The 18,941-nt window shown below is 34.8% G+C and overlaps 1 protein-coding gene across 1 annotated transcript; it reads left to right on the top strand.

Moving 5' to 3' along the window:
• The first annotated feature begins 302 nt into the window (after positions 1-302).
• On the top strand, positions 303-18,090 carry sptlc2b (serine palmitoyltransferase, long chain base subunit 2b). The gene is made up of 12 exons (XM_051138817.1): positions 303-540; positions 3,344-3,535; positions 4,573-4,727; positions 5,423-5,571; positions 5,993-6,117; positions 7,120-7,213; positions 7,605-7,710; positions 8,110-8,329; positions 9,494-9,620; positions 14,659-14,794; positions 14,985-15,114; positions 15,588-18,090. Exons 1-12 carry the CDS (start codon positions 394-396, stop codon positions 15,702-15,704), a joined length of 1,698 nt encoding a protein of 565 aa, XP_050994774.1. The 5' UTR covers positions 303-393; the 3' UTR covers positions 15,705-18,090.
• The last annotated feature ends 851 nt before the right edge of the window (positions 18,091-18,941 follow it).

Below are 18,941 nucleotides of genomic sequence, written 5' to 3' on the forward strand. Positions count from 1 at the left end.
AAAAACGTTTTTTCTCACAACAGATCTCACAAATGTTTACATTTAGGTGGATATTTCCCGTATATGTCACAGTTTCCATGACTCTGGGGCTTATCTAGCATCCAATAATAAAAAGCGTTATGTGTGACGTACAGACAGAAGGTTGGGTGGTTTACGCCCTAAAGGGTTACTATAGGTTAATGACGTCAGTTGGTGATAAATATGTATGATTAAACCACGCCCACACGACGTTGCTCATTGGCTCATTGGCTGTGAGTTCGTGTGGAAGGCGAGGTCTTTCCTGTAATCTAGGAGTGGGCGTAGTTTTGTCATTCGACGGTTTGGGAGGATACGGAAAATCTAGTGAGATTACACAAGTGAAGCCGGAGACTCAGCACACATCACTGGCCTGCAATGACGCAAAACTCCGCTAGTAAGCTTCTGAATGGGGATTCCTTACACCGGACAAAACAAGACAAGAAAGCGGGTAGAAATGGGTTCGTGAAGAACCACTGCTTGTTCCAGCAGCAGCAGAAGCGATACCGCCGCCCGGCGGAGAAGGTGAGGCCGCCTCCTGCGCTACATACACCCGGAAACACGCTCCAGTGTACACACAGGGGCCGCCGCATATGCAGTTACTAGGAGTTAAATTAGAATATTAATATTTCTGTTTCATATCGGTATTATATTGCACTTACGAGTGTGATGTAGGAAAGGAACGTTCATCTGGTTTATATTCGTGTGTTGGGAGGGGGTGCTTGGGTGTGTATCATGGTTTCAGTTTTCTGTTAAGTTTTCATGTGTTCAAACATTTAACCGTTATATATAGCATCTTCGACATACAATTTAAATTTACGAAATGCTATTAAATGGTTTTTAATTTAAAAAAAAAAAATTCTTATAGACTTTATTTATTAAAAATGTCCTTGTCTTTGATAGTTTTACCCTTTAGTTGAAATGTTTTTATTACTTGCTTGCTTAGTTATTTATTTTACACAGCAGCAATTAAATTATAATGGCAAAAATATGAATAATATACCATTTTAGTTCATCAGATACATAAAATGATGCTAATTAAAAATGCAACATTTAACACCGCTTCTGGGGAACATTTCTCTTGTTGGACTTTTGAACCAAGCATTACAGTTACTGAAATATAGCCCTTGTGGCAACAAGCCCATGGTCTCCTCATTAAAATGCCTGAAGCCCCTTCAGTTGTGACCAAATGTGCTATAGCAAATTTACCATAACCCAAAGTGCCTTATTGCTTTTACTTAACAGCTAGTGTACTAAAACATTAATAAAATAAAACTAAACAATTAAGGACAGAATATTGTTCATTTTTAAGCAAATTCATTAGTTGTCATCCTTCAGCTAAAAGAAACAGCCCCTGGCCCAAACTGAAGTTAGTGTTTGTTTTCTATGGGTGTTGTGAACATATGGTGAACTGCTGTTTCTTGTCATGGCTACTACTGTATTGTGAATTTGGAGCTCTATGACCAATCAGCATCCATAACTACTGCTTTATAAGACAAGTCATTAGTTAATGTTTATTAAGGTACAAGTAGTTGGATGTGTACTGAAATGTTGAATTAATATCTCCAGGTCTTCCAGTATTTTCACATTATATATTATATAATATTTCATGATTTAATAATGAAAGTTGATATTATATAATGCCCACTTTTATTGCTCAATGAAAAGCATGAGCTACCCATTGCATTGAGATGAATGGTTATAGGATCAAATGAATTGTTTGCGCTTAGTGTTTGGTTGTGTCTGTTTGTATTGACACAAGCATGGAAAATAACAGTGTAGTGTTCTGTCATGTAACTGGAGAGTAGTGCTTTGTTCTTTGCAACCTGAGGATGTTTGCCTAGAGCACTTCTGAGCTCCATGGGAGCAACAACTTTTCCAAGAGCATTGTTGTCAAGCTAGTTTTTCTTGTTCTAGGTCCTTAATATCAAAATGGACCTAATGGGTCAGGTGTGCAGTATTTTTTTTTCCAAAGCTTACAGTAAACGTAACGTCGCTAAATGTGCAAGCACGCACGCAAACCATGTAAGTCAGGTCTTGTCAGTATGTTGGTTATTTATATAAAATATAGCATTAAATATATATTACATTTCAGTAGCGACAATTTGTTAAAAAGCTAATAAGATTATTTTACATAGATCAGGTCTAACAGTCTGTTTCAGTGAATCGATTCACTGAACGATTTGTTTGTGTAATAGCTCAAAAATGGGATTTCTCATTTATTAAATTCTAAATATTGCTGTTAATTAAAATTTATTTATTTATTTTTTTGGCTGTTCATATTTTTAAAAAATGTGGCCATTTTTAGATTTAAATATACATATTTAAAAGATCAGATTCTGTGTAGTTTGTGGTGTTTACACTGTTATAAAAATAAAAAGAAAGAAAGAAAGAAACAGGCCACACTTTTGCCTATATTCTGAATGTAGCCTATGTCTAAGGGAAAATGACTCTTAAGACTTTTCAAAAGAAGTACACAAATATAGGAATATATCATCAAAAAAACTTCTCCAGCTCTACTCTAAGTAGTTTCAGTAGATTGAGTTAACATTTCCAATCCTTATTAAAAGAAGGTCTGTCTGCCTTGTTGCGGAAAGGAACATTGACTGAACAAATATAAGACTTTCCTGTATTTAGCAATGCAGGTTTTTCCGCAAAGGCTTTGGCATTCAGCTCTGTCACAAACTGAGTTAACCCTGACTTAACTGAGCTTTACGTAAGAAGGCTGATTCAGGGATCTGAAACAGTGGGAACAAACCATTCCATACCGGAAAGGCAGGTTATAGAGTGGATGAAGTTAAGAAAAGCATGAGTTTGATCACATGCTGTTGTAAAGGAGTGTGAGTATAAAAGTTAACTATGGTTCATTTGCTTGGCCGGAGTGATAAATCAAGTTCTTCTGCTCTTCTAGTCATCTCTGGTGTCTGTAACCTCATGTTTAAAGCTGTAAGCAGTTTCAGTCTCAACTACAGTTTTTATTTTCATGGAGATTGTGAGAATGGGTGGCTACCAATTTATTGTTATCCAATGACTAAAAAGTTAAGGGTGTTGTTAGATGGTTGCTTACTAACCAAACTTAAAAGAGCCCATCCCTAAATTTCAGCATTATTCTGGTCTCTATGTTTATTCTTTCAGTGCTCCACCTGTACTGATCTGTCTTTAATCTATTGTGGACATAAATCTACTGTAATCTGATTTTATAATACTAGCTGTACATTAATGCTGTTTTATGCTGTTCATGTTTACTTGGTTTTGATTATGAGGTGCATTTTGTAATGTTTAGATGTCCATTTTCAATGTAGATTCACTTCACATTATTCCCCCACAGAACCATCATGCTTCATCCACTTCACTTTATAAAAAGCCATTTGTGGAGTCGTTTGAGGAGACACCGCTGCTGGTGGCTGTCCTCACTTACATGGGCTATGGCATCCTTACCATTTTTGGCTATCTTCGAGATTTCCTGAGGGACTGGAAGTTTGAGAAGTGTCATCTGGCCAGAGAGAGAGAAGAACAGAAGGTACGGTTACACATTTGTAGTTATATGTACATATAACCCCTAAGACAGAATAACTAAATTTACACTAAATAACTGTTTACAAGTTTAAATATGATTCATAAGGCTACGCATTGTCACCTGGATGGTCAGCAAGCATTTACTACTGTTTTGTGTTTAAAGAAGCTTCACAGTAATAAAAAATACCAGAACCGGTGATACAAACTTAATTAGATATGAGACAAATTAAAATTCTGCTGCAAACCAGCTCTAAAAAGACAATAGTTTTATGTTATTATTCAGTTCCAGTCGGTTCAGTGTAGCTTCACTTCAATTCATTAACTGTGTACAGTCCATCAATTATAAATTCAGTTCAGCTATAAGTAGCTGTACAGAAGCCAATTGTGTTTTATTGTTAAAAGTGCTATATAAATAAAGTTGACTTGACTTATTTAGCTCAAGTCAGTTCAGTGTTGATTCAATTCAGTTCAATAACAGTGATGTTGCAAAATTTGTGAAATCAGTAAGTTGATTTAGCTGTAAAGCATTTTTTACAGAAGCTGATAGTGCCATCATCTAGCTTAAGCCAGTTTTTTTCTCATCCGATACAGTCTGTGCAGTCAAATTGATAATGCAGTGTTATTGAATATTAAGTGTCTTTTAAACCCCAACTAACCTAGCCAAAGGCAGTGGTAAGGAATCCAAACTCTATCTAATAATTATAATTAGAATACTTTTTCTTTATAATGCGCTTTTCTAAAAACCAAAGCGCTACAAACAATAGCAAATAAAAACTAATAAAATACAGAAGTGCAAAAAAAATACAATACAGAAAGACAGAGAAACAATTTAAAAAAGATGAAGATGATGATGATGATAGAAATGGAGAAAAAAAAAAACCTTGGGAGGAACCAGGCTCAGTCAGGGAGCCAGTTCTCCTTTGGCAAAATAAGCGAAGACAAAGTGATTTATGATTCCAGGCTGTATCACAAGTCATATCTGTGGCTTAATATTATTTAAAATTGTTGTGTAAAATGTTAATGTTAATTCTCTGTTTCCAGGATTTTGTTCCACTGTACCAGGACTTTGAGAACTTCTACACCAGGAATCTGTACATGAGGATCAGAGACAACTGGAATAGGCCCATATGCAGCGTCCCTGGAGCCAAGATGGACCTTGTGGAGCGGGTCACACCTGACTACAACTGGACCTTTGAGTAAGTGTTAGATTATGCAGACACACCAGGATGTTGGATCTAGCTCACAAGATCCCATCAAAAGATGTCTGTTTTGACTGCTATCCAAACTAATCAACAGATTGCTGCTTCACAACATCGCCCTGTGACTTAAAAAAACATTGAGATTGAGACATTGGCATATTACTTAATTGTGAAGGCAACGCAGAAACCCACATAAGATTTTATCGTTTTTGTTTTGTTTTTTTTTAACAGTATGTTAATATTTTATTTTTTTAAATTATAATATGGCTGCTGAAAACAGAAACAGAAAGTTATTTTAGATAAATTAATAGTTCACAATATTGATGTTTGTACTCTATTTTTGATTAAATAAATGCAGCCTTGGTGCAAATAAGAGACTTCTTTTCAAAAACTTTAAAAAATATTAACTATTCCAAGCTTTTGACCAGTAATGTAGAAAGTTAATGATAAAATTAACCAAATGATAAAAGACAATGATAAAATGACAATAAGAAAGTACAGCACTGATGTGTTACCACATACACACAAACACATTTCTATTTTCATGATCCTTCACTAGTCTTCAGGCTTGGACTCTGTTGTACACATACATATGTTCTCTGTTTTAAAAGTAGTGTGTGTCATTTTTATTTTAGTATTATTTTCTATACGTTCAGGTCATTTCATGTATTTTCCTGTTTTTTTTCCTGCAGACACACAGGGAATGTTCTGAAAGATGTTATTAATATGGGCTCATATAACTACCTCGGCTTTGCTGAGAATACCGGCACATGCGCTGATGCTGCCTCTGAGTGCACTGTGAAATATGGCGTGGGGGTGAGCAGCACCAGGCAAGAGATAGGTAATGAATACTTACTCTCTCAGGCTTTACCGCCACTACTTCTCTGGTATAATAGGGGCCAAATAATGACATGACACTTTTTGGGTAGATTTTAATAGATTTTTAAAGGACTTGGTCTTCATAAGTCCTCTTATAATATTAATCAAAATTTTGACCTTGTCATGATAATTTTTCACCCTCTCTCTGACACAGAATACGTATTCATATATTCAGTTTTTGTTGAGTCATTCATCCCACTGGGTGAGGATTCGCTTTTATGGTGGAAAAGAAATGAGCAGCGCTATGAAAGAACTCTTCTTATCTAACCTTTTATCATTGGAGTCTGACATTTTTATAATGGCAAAACAAAAAGAAGGAACAGTTCTATTATTAGACAAATCTATTGTTAAACATATCATTGAGATATTTGTTCTCTCTGCAGGAAATCTTGACAAGCATGAGGAGCTGGAGAAGCTGGTGGCCAGGTTTTTAGGGGTTGAGTCATCCATGGTGTTTGGAATGGGCTTTGCTACAAATTCCATGAATATTCCTGCACTCACGGGAAAAGTAAGGGTTTTACTATAAACAAACATTAAGTAAAATGGAATGCTACGAATTTTCTTTTTAAATCAAGGCCTTGTAGAGTGGGAAAGAAAATTGTGGATCAGAAGGTTTGTTTTTGTTCTTTATTGAAATACTTTCAGTGATCATATCTGTTCCTTCACAGATTGCTTTGGCTCACACAGGAAATTTGTCATAACTGAGTCATATATCACGTTATTGCAAGACATTAGGCTTACAATGTGTACACACATTTCTGGTTTCATTCACAACAGATTTGATTACTTTTGGGGAATTCCAACTTGTCCCCCGACATACAAAATTAAATATCCCCACCTGGAAATCCTGGTCAATTCAGGGAAAGAGATGCTTTTATGGCCTTCAAAGGTCCACACTGATATTGAATCTAATGTTAAAAATGTAATTTAATAATAGAAATAAAGTAGATTTTGAAAAATGTAAAACATAGAAACTTTATGATGTAAAAAAAAGATTTAACTAAAGGGTTTCTAAATGTAAATAAAGGAATGTAAATAAAAATTTGAAAGGGCTTGTTGCTCACTGAAAACTGTAATTTCAAAAGGAGCATTTACTGAAACTGAGCAATTTTTTTTCTGAATTTCTGGAATTCTTTTTTAGAATTCCAGTACATTAACACATGAATGATACTGTTTACGTGTTGATGCTTATTTTGTGTGCAGAAACTTGAATGATCTTGTCACAGTATGGTCATGAGGAAGTATGAATACCATTATTCAAAAACCCCATAAGAAATAATGGTACGATTAAATATGTCAGACCTTGTTCTCTTACTGTTTGTGTGTAGCACCTACAATTCTGCATATCCTTCTGTTTTTGGAAACACTGGGATATATTTTAAATATCTGTTTATTTACATTTGAAATGTGGCTTTGTATCTTATCAACTCTTTAGCCAACATGTTTAGAATTATTTTATGTACTTTTTTTTGCTTTTGATTAAATTAATGCATGTGTGCGTTTCACTTAGGGCTGTCTGATTTTAAGTGATGAGCTCAATCATGCATCTCTGGTCCTGGGTGCCCGTCTCTCTGGCTCTACCATCCGTGTATTCAAACACAACAGTAAGTTTATGCTATTTATTCATTTATTTTTATTTTTTTGGCCTACACTGAAAACACAAATTCTGGACAAAAAAAACAATCACAACCAGTTAGACAATATTTGATGTTTAGTATTTAGGATTGTGGACCAAAATGAGTTCACATTGTATGGCTCAGACATAGAAATTCCCTTATACCAAACGCTTTTCTTTGCAGAATAAATTAATCTTGTGTGATCAGTGCACCTGTATTGGCTTTTTGCCACAAAAAATCTAATATAAGTGAACCTCAGAGAAAAAAATGCAATAAAAAAATCGTATGCCATAGTTTTTATAACCTGCTCATTAACATCCGCAATAACAAATATTAAGATGCCTGCTCATAAATTCTACTTTCTAACCATTACTCTCAGATATGCAAAGTCTAGAGAAGTTGCTCCGGGATGCTATTGTGCATGGCCAACCTAGAACCCACCGGCCCTGGAAGAAGATCCTTATCGTCGTTGAGGGAATTTACAGGTATAGCAGAAATGTTTTTCTGTCTTCACTCTCTATAGTCAATCTTTTCTAGACTTCAACAGAAACCTGATGTGTTTTGTGCAAAGCATATACAAATAGAGGTTGGTTTGCATAGCTTACTTTTTTTTTTTTTTTTAGTTTGAATGAAGGTCATTTTATTCTTTATGTCAGGGCATAAAGAGGCCAGCAGTATTAATAATTATATAATATTTTATATTTACTACATGTGCATTCATTATAATGCCAGAGGAGGACAGGATTAAATGTTTTTTTATTATTATTATTATTATTATTATTAAAGTTTTAAATAAAAGGATTTTTTTTTTTTTTTAAAGAAAAGCACTATCTAGTCTTCAATGGGAATGCATTAATAGTACACCTGCATTCTTCTTCTTTTAGCATGGAGGGCTCAATAGTGCGACTTCCTGAGGTCATTGCCCTAAAGAAAAAATACAAAGCCTTCCTGTATCTGGATGAGGCCCACAGTATTGGGGCACTAGGACCAAGAGGCAGAGGTGTGGTGGACTATTTTGGCCTGGATCCATCTGACGTTGACATCATGATGGGCACTTTCACCAAGAGCTTTGGTGCTGCTGGAGGATACATTGGAGGAAAGAAGGTTTGTGGCCAATTTCACTGTCGATGTTGTTTCACTTTAGATTACTAGACACTCAGGAATCACACACCAGCATATTATTTCAGCAGCAAACTCTCTTTCCCCAGATTCCAATTGTTAATAATAAGACAGAGCAACTCTCCTCAAAATGTGCTTCTCACTTATATATTACATATGCTTGTAAATCAGGAATGCAGTTTACATTTAGCTCAAGTTGCAATTCTTGCGTAATGATTAGGGGTGTAACGATACATGTATACCATACCGTCACGCTACGGGCATCCCGGTTCGGTGCATGAGGCCCTACAACGAATACAGGCAATTCACCCTCAATCCAGAAGGGGGCACCCGCAGTAATGCAACGGTGTTTGCTAACCGACAGCAGAAGAACAGGGAATGCCAGGAGTTGCGCTCTTGAAAACAAAGGCCACTAGACAGTGACCATGTGCTGATTCTGAACGCGTCTCTCACTCACAAAGGAGTATATTTTAAAGGCCTGCGCACTCAGCTGTTTGAGAAATGGAGCTTTGTGCTCTTGTATCCTACCTCTCTCATTTGGCACAAATCCAAATATTCCATAATATTTTCATATTTATAATGTATCCAAATGCTAAACTATTATTTATTGTGTTAATTATAGGCTTTGTACTTCAGTCGCGTTCTAATGGTGACACAGTGAGGCGGGTGTGCTGATGTTTGGTTCACTGTGTTTTATTTTGATAAAGTACCAACTGCGCTGTCAAGTTAGTAATGCTAGAAACATGGAACTGATATGTTTTGGGTTTGTGTGTGCCGGCGCGATTACTGAAACTGTCCTCATGCCAGCAAAATCAACTTAAACAAAAACCAAATAGTCGCTTTCTGCCATTTGAGTTTCCTTTCTGTCACAAAACTGAACTGAAACTCAGAAAATATAGGCTACGTTACGTGTCGCACTGTTTTTTCCCCCCTTGTCTATCAGTTAACTAAATTAAATATATGTCAAGTATTTATTCCTTGTATGTATATATGTACTGTATTTTTTAGCGCATATATGACACTATAATTTGATATAATATTTAGTATTTTCACATGTAGGTTGAAATTTTTTTAATTTGTACTACTGTCTGTTTAAAATAAATGAAAAGAAATGTAATGATTTTTTTTTTGTTTTTGTTTTTTTTGTAGGAGCTGATTGATTACCTCCGCTTACATTCTCACAGTGCAGTTTATGCTACCTCAATGTCCCCACCCATCACCCAGCAGATTATCACTTCTATGAAGTCCATTATGGGAGAAGATGGCACCACATTAGGTGAGTTTACTTGGGTATAATAATCTTTGTGTGACTTTTATTTAAACTGATATTTGTACAATAATACCTAATACAGAAGAAATATAATAATATTGTATTTGTACATTTAAAAAATGTGGAATGTAAAAAAGAGCCACAAGATGGCAGCATTAACTAATAGAATACTGTTTAGAAATGGAGAGCTTTGGTTGTTATTTATAATATTGCAGATGTCGTTGCATAATGTAAACTGTACTTTGACTTCCATGCTGTTCCCCTGTGTACTTGCTTGTGTGATTTAGTGTATATTACACAAAACTTTGACCTGGCGTGCAGTTGGATACGTGAGAAAAACATAGAATGCAGTGGATATGTTGCATATTGATTTCGGAACGCAGCGGAATCTGACATCAAGCTTGTATAGCTATTAGCTGTAGGCATTTGCTTCAATCCACTTAAATTGCTAGAAGTGCAAGAATATTTCCAGTGTTGAAAATTGTTAATTATCAGCAGAAACACAATCTTTTTGAGTTTGTTTAGGAAAAGTAAACTCAATGACTCAGCGATTGGTTACACATGGTAACTCCATCTCTGCTGACAGTTTGAGGCATCAAACCCAGTTTCACCCCTGATTGATTTAGCAGGGCGTTCGTTTGGAAAACCACATCTATACTCCAAACACGTGCACACATTGCATCTGGAACTCTTCATGCACTTGTGAGGCTTTAGCATGAGAGAAAGAAGGCCGTACATTACTCTGTTGGGTAATGGATGCTAACTGACCTTGAAGACTAGATTCTCAGATGTATAGGAGAGGACTTATGTAATATTTATGATATGGAAGTTTGAAGAAGCCTCTCACCTTCAGCTGATTTCTGTAGCTTAACTTTTAGATCATAGCACTAGCAACAGCAAAAGTCATAGGTTCAGTTCCCAGGGAACTCACATACAGATAAAATGTGTTAGTTTGAATCAAAGAACTCATGTCTGATACCTAGGTTGGATGCCATATTGAATTTAACACACTGAACAGTCAATATGTTGTTTAACAACAATACAATCCAATACAGCCTTGTTTTCATTTGTATCAAAAATGAAAAAAGCCGCTACCCTAAAGTCAATTACTGCTCTTAGCAGCATGAAAAGAACAACTTTTATTCAAATTGTGAATTGATTATAAACAAAAAGCAAGCAAATTGTGCTTAATAGCTGTCAGTCACTGTCCTAGTGACCCTAGTTGCAACCCTAGAGGATCTTCCTAGTACATGCACAGTGTAGTAAAACCGTAGCAAACCTGTTCATCATATCACTGCACAGCAACTACAGAGAGCAACTATGAAAGTCGGCATGAAACAGTACTTGTAATTGTGATTTCTGGCCTCTTCTGACACGTCAGAGTAAAACAGCTGTTAGATCGAGAAAAAACGATGTAGGGCAGGACTTACCCATCAGGCACTGATTGTGAGCTGGGGCCCAAACTCACACTTCATTCATCTTTATTTATTTATATAGTGCTTCATACGATACAGATTGTTTCAAGGAAAAAATGATTCAAACAGAATTCGATTCTGCTGTTAAGCAGGTCCGAAAAGACAATACTAAACAGTCATTATTCATACACTCTTTTTATTTAATGTAGAAAACATTGCAGAATCACAAAAGTTTAAAATGAACTAAGGGCAATGTCTAAAGGACCACAAATCTGATCCAACTTGCAATTTTCAAGATTATTAGATGATTTCGGGAATGGAACAAACAAAACTTAATTAACTCGCCAAAAGAAAAAAGGGTCCAACAGTGTGGTAGGCTTTAAAGCTTGACAGTCAAAATATCAGATGGCAACAAATTCTCAGCAGAATGATTTGGCTGTTTTTTGGGCTGTCGTTTATTTATCTGTCATAAGGTCAATTGCTGTGATTGTTTGATCTGAGTGACAAGTTACTGCAGGGCAGGGACTGGAAATGTAAATGCAACTTTATTACCCATCCCTCATCAGAGAAAAACTGGTGTTATAAGGGGCCAGGCAAATTAACATTTTTGATTAATTTAATATCAGTATTATATACAATAAGTAAAGAAGTTACAGTTTACATGTCAGGGACTATATGTGACCCTGGACCACAAATCCAGTCTTAAGTCGCTGGGGTATATTTGTAGCCAAAAATACATTGTGTGGGTCAAAATTATTGATTTTTATTTTATGCCAAAAATCATTAGGAAATTATGTAAAGATAATTTTCCATGAAGATATTTTGTAAATTTCCTACTGTAAATATATCAAAACTTAATTTTTGATTAGTAATATGCATTGCAAAGAACTTAATTTGGACAACTTTAAAGGTGATTTTCTCAATATTTAGATTTTTTTTGCACTCTCAAATTCCATATATTCAAATAGTTGTATCTCGACCAAATATTGTCCTATACTAACAAACCATACATCAGTGGAAAGCCTATTTATTCAGCTTTCAGATGATGTATTAATCTTAATTTTGAAAAATTGACCCTTATGACTGGTTTTGTGGTCCAGGGTCACATATTATCTAGTGGAAGATCACTTAATTAATCTGCTAATAGACGACATGTTTGATACAGTTTAGAGCAGTTGTGCCGTTTTGGTTTTGTACTAAGACGAGGCACGTTTCTGATACTTGCAGGCAACACAATCCGTTTTATGATGTTTAGTTTAACCCTCTGGTATTGTTCATTTGGGAGTCACACTTGTTCACAGTCCAAAGTGACTAAACACCTGAAAATTATCCTTCTTTTATTTTCAGTAAAATCAATGTGATATATTTTTGTTCCATAATATTTTTTTCTTTTTTATTTTGTATTTTGAGAGAATTTCACGGTACTAATTAATATTTATGCAATAATTATGATAAATTTTTCCCCACTGACAATAATAAAAAAACATTTCTAAGATTTTTCTATTACTTACCGTATATTACAATTATGGCAGTATTTCATGTGAAAATAGAGGCAATGCCTTTAAAGTCAAATTTTTAAAGTCAGATTGGTGCCATCTGGTGGAAGTGGAAAAAATAGAATGGTTTAGCCACTAGATTCTTATATAGCTCAATACAAAATGCTAATAAATGTGTAGTTGTTTTTAGACGTAAAGATTTGTTTTTAAGTTAGATAGATATTTAGACATTCTCAAAGACAAGTTTTTGTAAAGGTTTAGATTTTTTTGGTTTGAAATTTCAGTTTTTGCATTAATTTTACTACAGTCAAACGTGAACACAGAGAAAGACACATAATACCAAAATGTTACACATAATATCAAAATTTTACAAAAATGAACAGGAAGGCTTTATCAAAGCTACAACCATTACAACCATTTCACTTTTTTCAGTCCACAATTTTTTTTTTGTGGTCACATAGTGACCATAAAAGTCATCGAGTTTCCGATGAAGTAGTGATATTTTAATATTTTTAAATTTTAGAACGCTTTTTTTTCAGTCTAAAATGACCAAACAATACCAGAGGGTTAAGCTTAATTTATGAAGCACCAGACTAAGTTGCATTTCCTCATAGCTGTTGTAGGTTGGGTTAGACTGTTTTCTCTTCAAGACATTACCAATATTCTCAATCCTGAATATTGTGAGGAAAGAGCTTTCCTTTCTAAGGAGCCCCTCACTATGAATGGAATGTCAAACAAGTGAAAACTAATACTGGAGAGTATATCTCTACCTCTCCCCAAAGGATCATTCTGCACTGTTCAAAGTGGATTTGAATTCCTTTGGCTTCAGATAAAACAGCCTCCCGATTTTCATTTGCCATGTGCTGGCGTGGAACTTGTGGAGATGTTTGCAATTTAGCTTTTCGCCATTCCTGTTGGATATAAAGAACATACGATTGACACAACAAAATGACAAAAACCCTACTTTGGTTTATGTGGGCTTTAAACATTCATGTTAACTATTTGGTTAGACCATTGGTGTTCAGGGTGTTTTTACAGTGTTGACATGTAGGTTCAGGTGTGCTCTTAACAAGCAAAACAATTTGAGATATGATTAATGTCCACACCACAAACAGTGTGGGATGAGTTACACACCGAAACTATGAGGAATTGTAAGCATTAAAGGATTACTCCACTTCAAGAATTAAAATTTCCTGATAATGTACTCACCCCTATGTCATCTAAGATATTCATGTCTTTCTTTCTTCAGTTGCAAAGGTTTGTTGTTTTTTATTTGTTTGTTTTTAGAAAAACATTCCAGGATTTTCTCCATATAGTGGACTTCAATGGTGCTTAACAGATTGAAGGTTAAAAATGCAGTTTCAGTGCAGCTTCAAAGGGCTCTAAACAATCCTAGCCAAGGAATAAGGGTGTGATCTAGAAAAACGATATATGTTTATATATGGTTTAACCTCAAATGCTTGTATTGTCTAGCTCTGCGATGCACATGCCTACTCTGTGCACTCCGGTTCAAGACAGTTAGGGTATATCAAACTCCTTTTCTCCTCCAACTTCAAAATTGTATCACTTCACTGTTTTCCCTTTTTTTTTTTTTGGTAAAGGTTTGACCTTCTTCACGTGTTCACTTTGTACACACTAGGTTGGTACTTGCATGTGGCAACAGAGCCCACATGCACATTGTAGAGCTAGACAAGATGAGCATTTGAGGTTAAAAAGTATATAAATAGTATTTTTTTTTTTTTTTTTTTTTTTTTTTTAGAAAATAACCGATCGCTTCGCTAGATAAGACCCTTATTCCTCGGCTGGGATTGTGTAGAGCTCTGTGAAGCTGCACTGAAACTGCATTTTTAACCTTCAATTCGTTGAGCACCATTAAAGTCCACTATATGGGAAAAATCCTGGAATGTTTTCCTCAAAAAACGTAATTTCTTTGCGACTAAAGAAAGAAAGACATGAACATCTTGAATGACATGGGGGAGAGTAAATGATCAGGAAATGTTTATTTTGGAAGTGAAGTAATCCTGTAAACCAAGCAAGCACCATTAATGAATAAACGGCGAGGGCACAATATCTTGGAAAGGGTCAGAAGCTGGTTTGCAAGGATGACAATGATTTGTATTTTCTTTTATGCAGGTCAGGAAAGACTCTGTCAGCTGTCAGAAAACACAACCTACTTTCGCAGGAGATTACATGAGATGGGCTTTATCATCTATGGGAACAATGACTCCCCTGTTGTACCCTTGATGCTCTACATGCCAGCTAAAATCGGGTCAGTCTCACTTTTTGTTTAACTGAATTGTGGCTATTGTATTTGATGATATGCTAGTGAAAGGATGAAATATGGATTTCTTTTTTCTCAGATGAATAAAAGAAATCAGCTTGATTCTGATTTTGCAGGAAGCAATTTCATGTTTTGCCCTTTTTTATGATTTAATTTATTTTGTATACTTGCTGTTTAGAGCATTTGGGCGGGAGATGGTGAAGAGGAACATTGGGACAGTGGTGGTTGGGTTCCCCGCCACACCCATCATTGAGTCCCGAGCACGTTTTTGTGTTTCTGCCGCCCACACCAGAGAGATGCTCGACACAGTGAGTATCACATGAACACTTGTAAAAAATGACAAAATGTTTTTTTTAATTTTGAATTTGGGGTTAGATAGTAGTAGTTTTATGAAAACAAAATAGCTTTTACAAAATAGCTTCTTATGTTTTTTACTTTTTCATCTTCCAAACTAGTTCTAAACTTTACCTGTTAGCTCTCGTAGGTACTTTTAGGCAAGATCTGTCCCTACTTAACCTCACAGCTAAAGTTTTCAAACCACATGAAGCGGCAGAGAACAAAAAATCATTGTTCCTGCGCTTCAGTCATTTCTCTATAAATCTCTGACTCACCTCGCAGTCAACTAGAGTATGTAAACATTAAAGGAGTAATTTTCTCCAAAAATAAACATCCTGTCATCATTTAGCAATTACTCAGCATCATGTTTTACCAAGCCCACCATATTATTCCTCAACCTAACATTTATTTAAGTGTTAATAATGTTTCTTCTTGACTCTCTCAGGCTTTAAACGCCATCAGTGAAGTTGGAGATCTACTTCAGCTGAAATATTCAAGAAAAAAACGACATGGGAGTGAAGCAACTGACTGTTTTTCATATCTGGAGAGCCACCAGGACTAGCACTTTCTCATGATGGACTGACTGTGTCTTTGTTCCACCCCAGAGTTATTTATGTGTAACTTAAGCATCATTTTCATGTTGATTCATTTCAGTGGACGCTTCATTGAAGCCCACCGACTGACCAAATTTCAAGTCTTACCTCTGGGTTCGGTAAACAATATTTATTTCATCGTGCAATATCAACTGTAGTAAACACTTCATATCACTGTGTTCAGCTTCAGAAATGACACAGGATAAAAGTTAAGTGTCAGGGCTAATTTATCCAACCTTCTACAGAGTCTAAAACAAATTACAGTACGCAAAATTATTTTCTGTTATTTTATACAAATATTATCAGTGTTTTTGTCTTGTTTTCCATTAAAAAATCTTAAATAAGATTAATTTACTCAGGGCTAAGGTTAGATAACAGTCTTTTTACTCAGTTTGCACAAGCTTTTAATAAAGTAAAATTCTTACAAAATATAGTAAGATTTATGCTTTAAAAAAAACAATACACCAATGGAGGACAATAAACTTGAAGACATATATTGTCTGAGAAGTCTTATTATATTATAGTTTTACTTTCAAACTTGTCAAACTTTAAATAAAATTGAAGGATATTTAGATTTTTATTAGAAAACAAGACCGAAATCCTGATTTTAAAAATTATTTATTTCAGTGTACATGAAGACAGTAACCCACACACTGGTATCTTTATGTGCACTTCTACAGCAATTCTCATCTTTTAATAAGAAATAAGCTTGAAAAAAAAAATAAATAAATAAATAAATATATATATATATATATATATATATATATATATATATATAAATATAAATATATATATATAAAGAGAAATCTACTTATGAAGGAGAAAATTTATTATAGTTAAACAGTAAATAAGAATGTGACTTCATATCCATATAAATGTATCTATAAAAATATTGGCGCATATTTATTAATGCACATCGCAGTGTGTCTGCATTTACCTTATCACATACTAGCTTTAGTGGGTCCGCAAATCTTCAAATATCAGATTTTTAATCTTTTCACAGTGCAAATATCACTACATAAGTAAATTAGTAATGTCTTAGTGAACTTGTACAGAGGAATACTGACAACATTCTCTGTTTTATTTCATCAGAGCTTATGGAAATGTATGATGTTTTCTGTATTTTAATTTCTGTTGTGGTACTTTCCATGAATAGGGTACAGTTTTGTTTTGTTTTGTTTTTTTTAAGCAAGCACTAGAGGAACAACGCCCGTATTTCTTGCAAAGAGACATTTCAGGACAGTTTTTTACTCAAATTACAATTGCATTACCCAAGATATTTTTTTTCTTCTTCTTCTGTGTATTTTAGAGTTTATTTAATATTTATTGCAAGAAAATAACATAAAACAAATAACACTTGGGTGTTAAATTGTATGTAGACATGTTTTACAAAACCTAAAAAAAATAGAACATGATAAAACTAAATATAATATAGAGTTTGATATCCCTAGGTTCATAATAAACATTTTCATTTTCGAATTGCCTTAGCACTGAGCAGCTGTTTAAAAATGCATTTTTTAAGAGTTTCGGGACATAATATGTACTCTATTTGTGGAAGGTGCCTTTATGTCTTACTTGAATATCGGTTGATGTGCTGACGGTTTGCATATTTCACAACTAAGTACACTTAAGTGTATGATGTTCTAGCCAGGGCATTTCACAAAGGCAGAAATCTTTCATTGAGCCAACAGAAGGAGACTGATATTGTTCATTCAGCGTTTCATTCTTCATATCTGCTGTTAATAGACAGCAGTGAAAAATGTTTGTGTTGTCTTTTGTATTGTTATATAGTTGCTTTTGATTTGCTCTTTTTAAGTTAAATTGTTTTTAAGAGCTTGTGTTCTTCTAACAAAAGTGCTAATACGGGTCACTGATATGGTATGAAGAGCTCTTGTCTGTATGTATGTATGATGATGTGGCTTATGGATGCCTGTCGGATGTACTTTATTTTTTCACCTTAATGTTTTTGTTTTCCATTCCCTTTTGTGTTCTTAAGTCTTGTTCTTAATCGGAAAGGCAGCTCTGAATATGCCTCTGAATGGAGACATATGTAAATGGGACTATATGACCTTAGAGCTACTAATGACTGTTAAGAGATGCAGATATGACGTCGGCTCATGGGCTTTAAGCAGCCTGTATAAATGCAAGTAATGCCACCGAGCTGCATTTGACTGTGATACCAAAGGGCATTCCACAATTTTTGTTTGTTTTTGTCTTATACATTTTGAGTTGCAATTGTCATCAGATATACATGCTATCAGTTTTGTCACATTTCTCCATGCAAGAAACTGAAAATCATTGAATGTCACTGATCATTTGTTTCTGAAGATAATTAAATAACTTATCTTGAACATTTTTTCTCCAGAATCCAGGTCATTGTAATCAACAGATCTCAGAATAAGCAGAGCAATATTTACTTGTATTGTTTTTATATACAAAGACCAATCCTTTGCTCAGTATTCATATACAGACTGTATAATAAACATTTATGTAAGATGTAATGTATATGCAGTGAAAAGTTTAAAGTTAAATTTCAATCATTTCATTATTGAAGACAAATGAGACAATAGAGACAGAGAGACATGCGTTGTAATCTGAAAACCACACCCACTGGGGGGAAAAACAATTCAACCCATTAACTTTGTATTGCAGGAAGCTGCCTCTTTTTTATTTCGGACTTATAACAAAAAAACAGAACGATGTCTAAAAGCTGCTATGTGACAAGGTGTACAGTAAACAAGCTAAAAAAAATGCTGAAACTACATTTTTATAAGTTGTCGACCCAAAAAAAAAACGACCGTTTAAGGACACAAAAGTAGACTGCAACATGTCTCTGAGAACTACACTCACTGGAGGGAAACGTAATCGAAGACAGAAACCATTCATTATTTTTACCATGTCAATGGATTATTTCACCACCCTATGTGAACCTGAGAGGAGGAGATATATTGAGAAACAAAATTTTATTGGTCTATGTCAGTTTTCTTTACCTTCCTTTTGTTGGAGAAATGATCCAACTGAATGGCCTAACGTGAAATACCCTGACATCTACTGTCTGTGTCCTTAAAAGCTTGTTTTGTTTTTCTGGGGGGGGGGGGTCGACAGCTATTAAAAACGTAGTTCTGGGTTTTTTAGCTTGTTTACTGTACAGCTTGTCACACAGCAACTTTTAGGCATTGTTCTGTTTTTAGTTATGAGTCATAAAT

Source organism: Labeo rohita, chromosome 20 (assembly GCF_022985175.1).
Source record: "Labeo rohita strain BAU-BD-2019 chromosome 20, IGBB_LRoh.1.0, whole genome shotgun sequence".
NCBI lineage: Eukaryota > Metazoa > Chordata > Actinopteri > Cypriniformes > Cyprinidae > Labeo > Labeo rohita.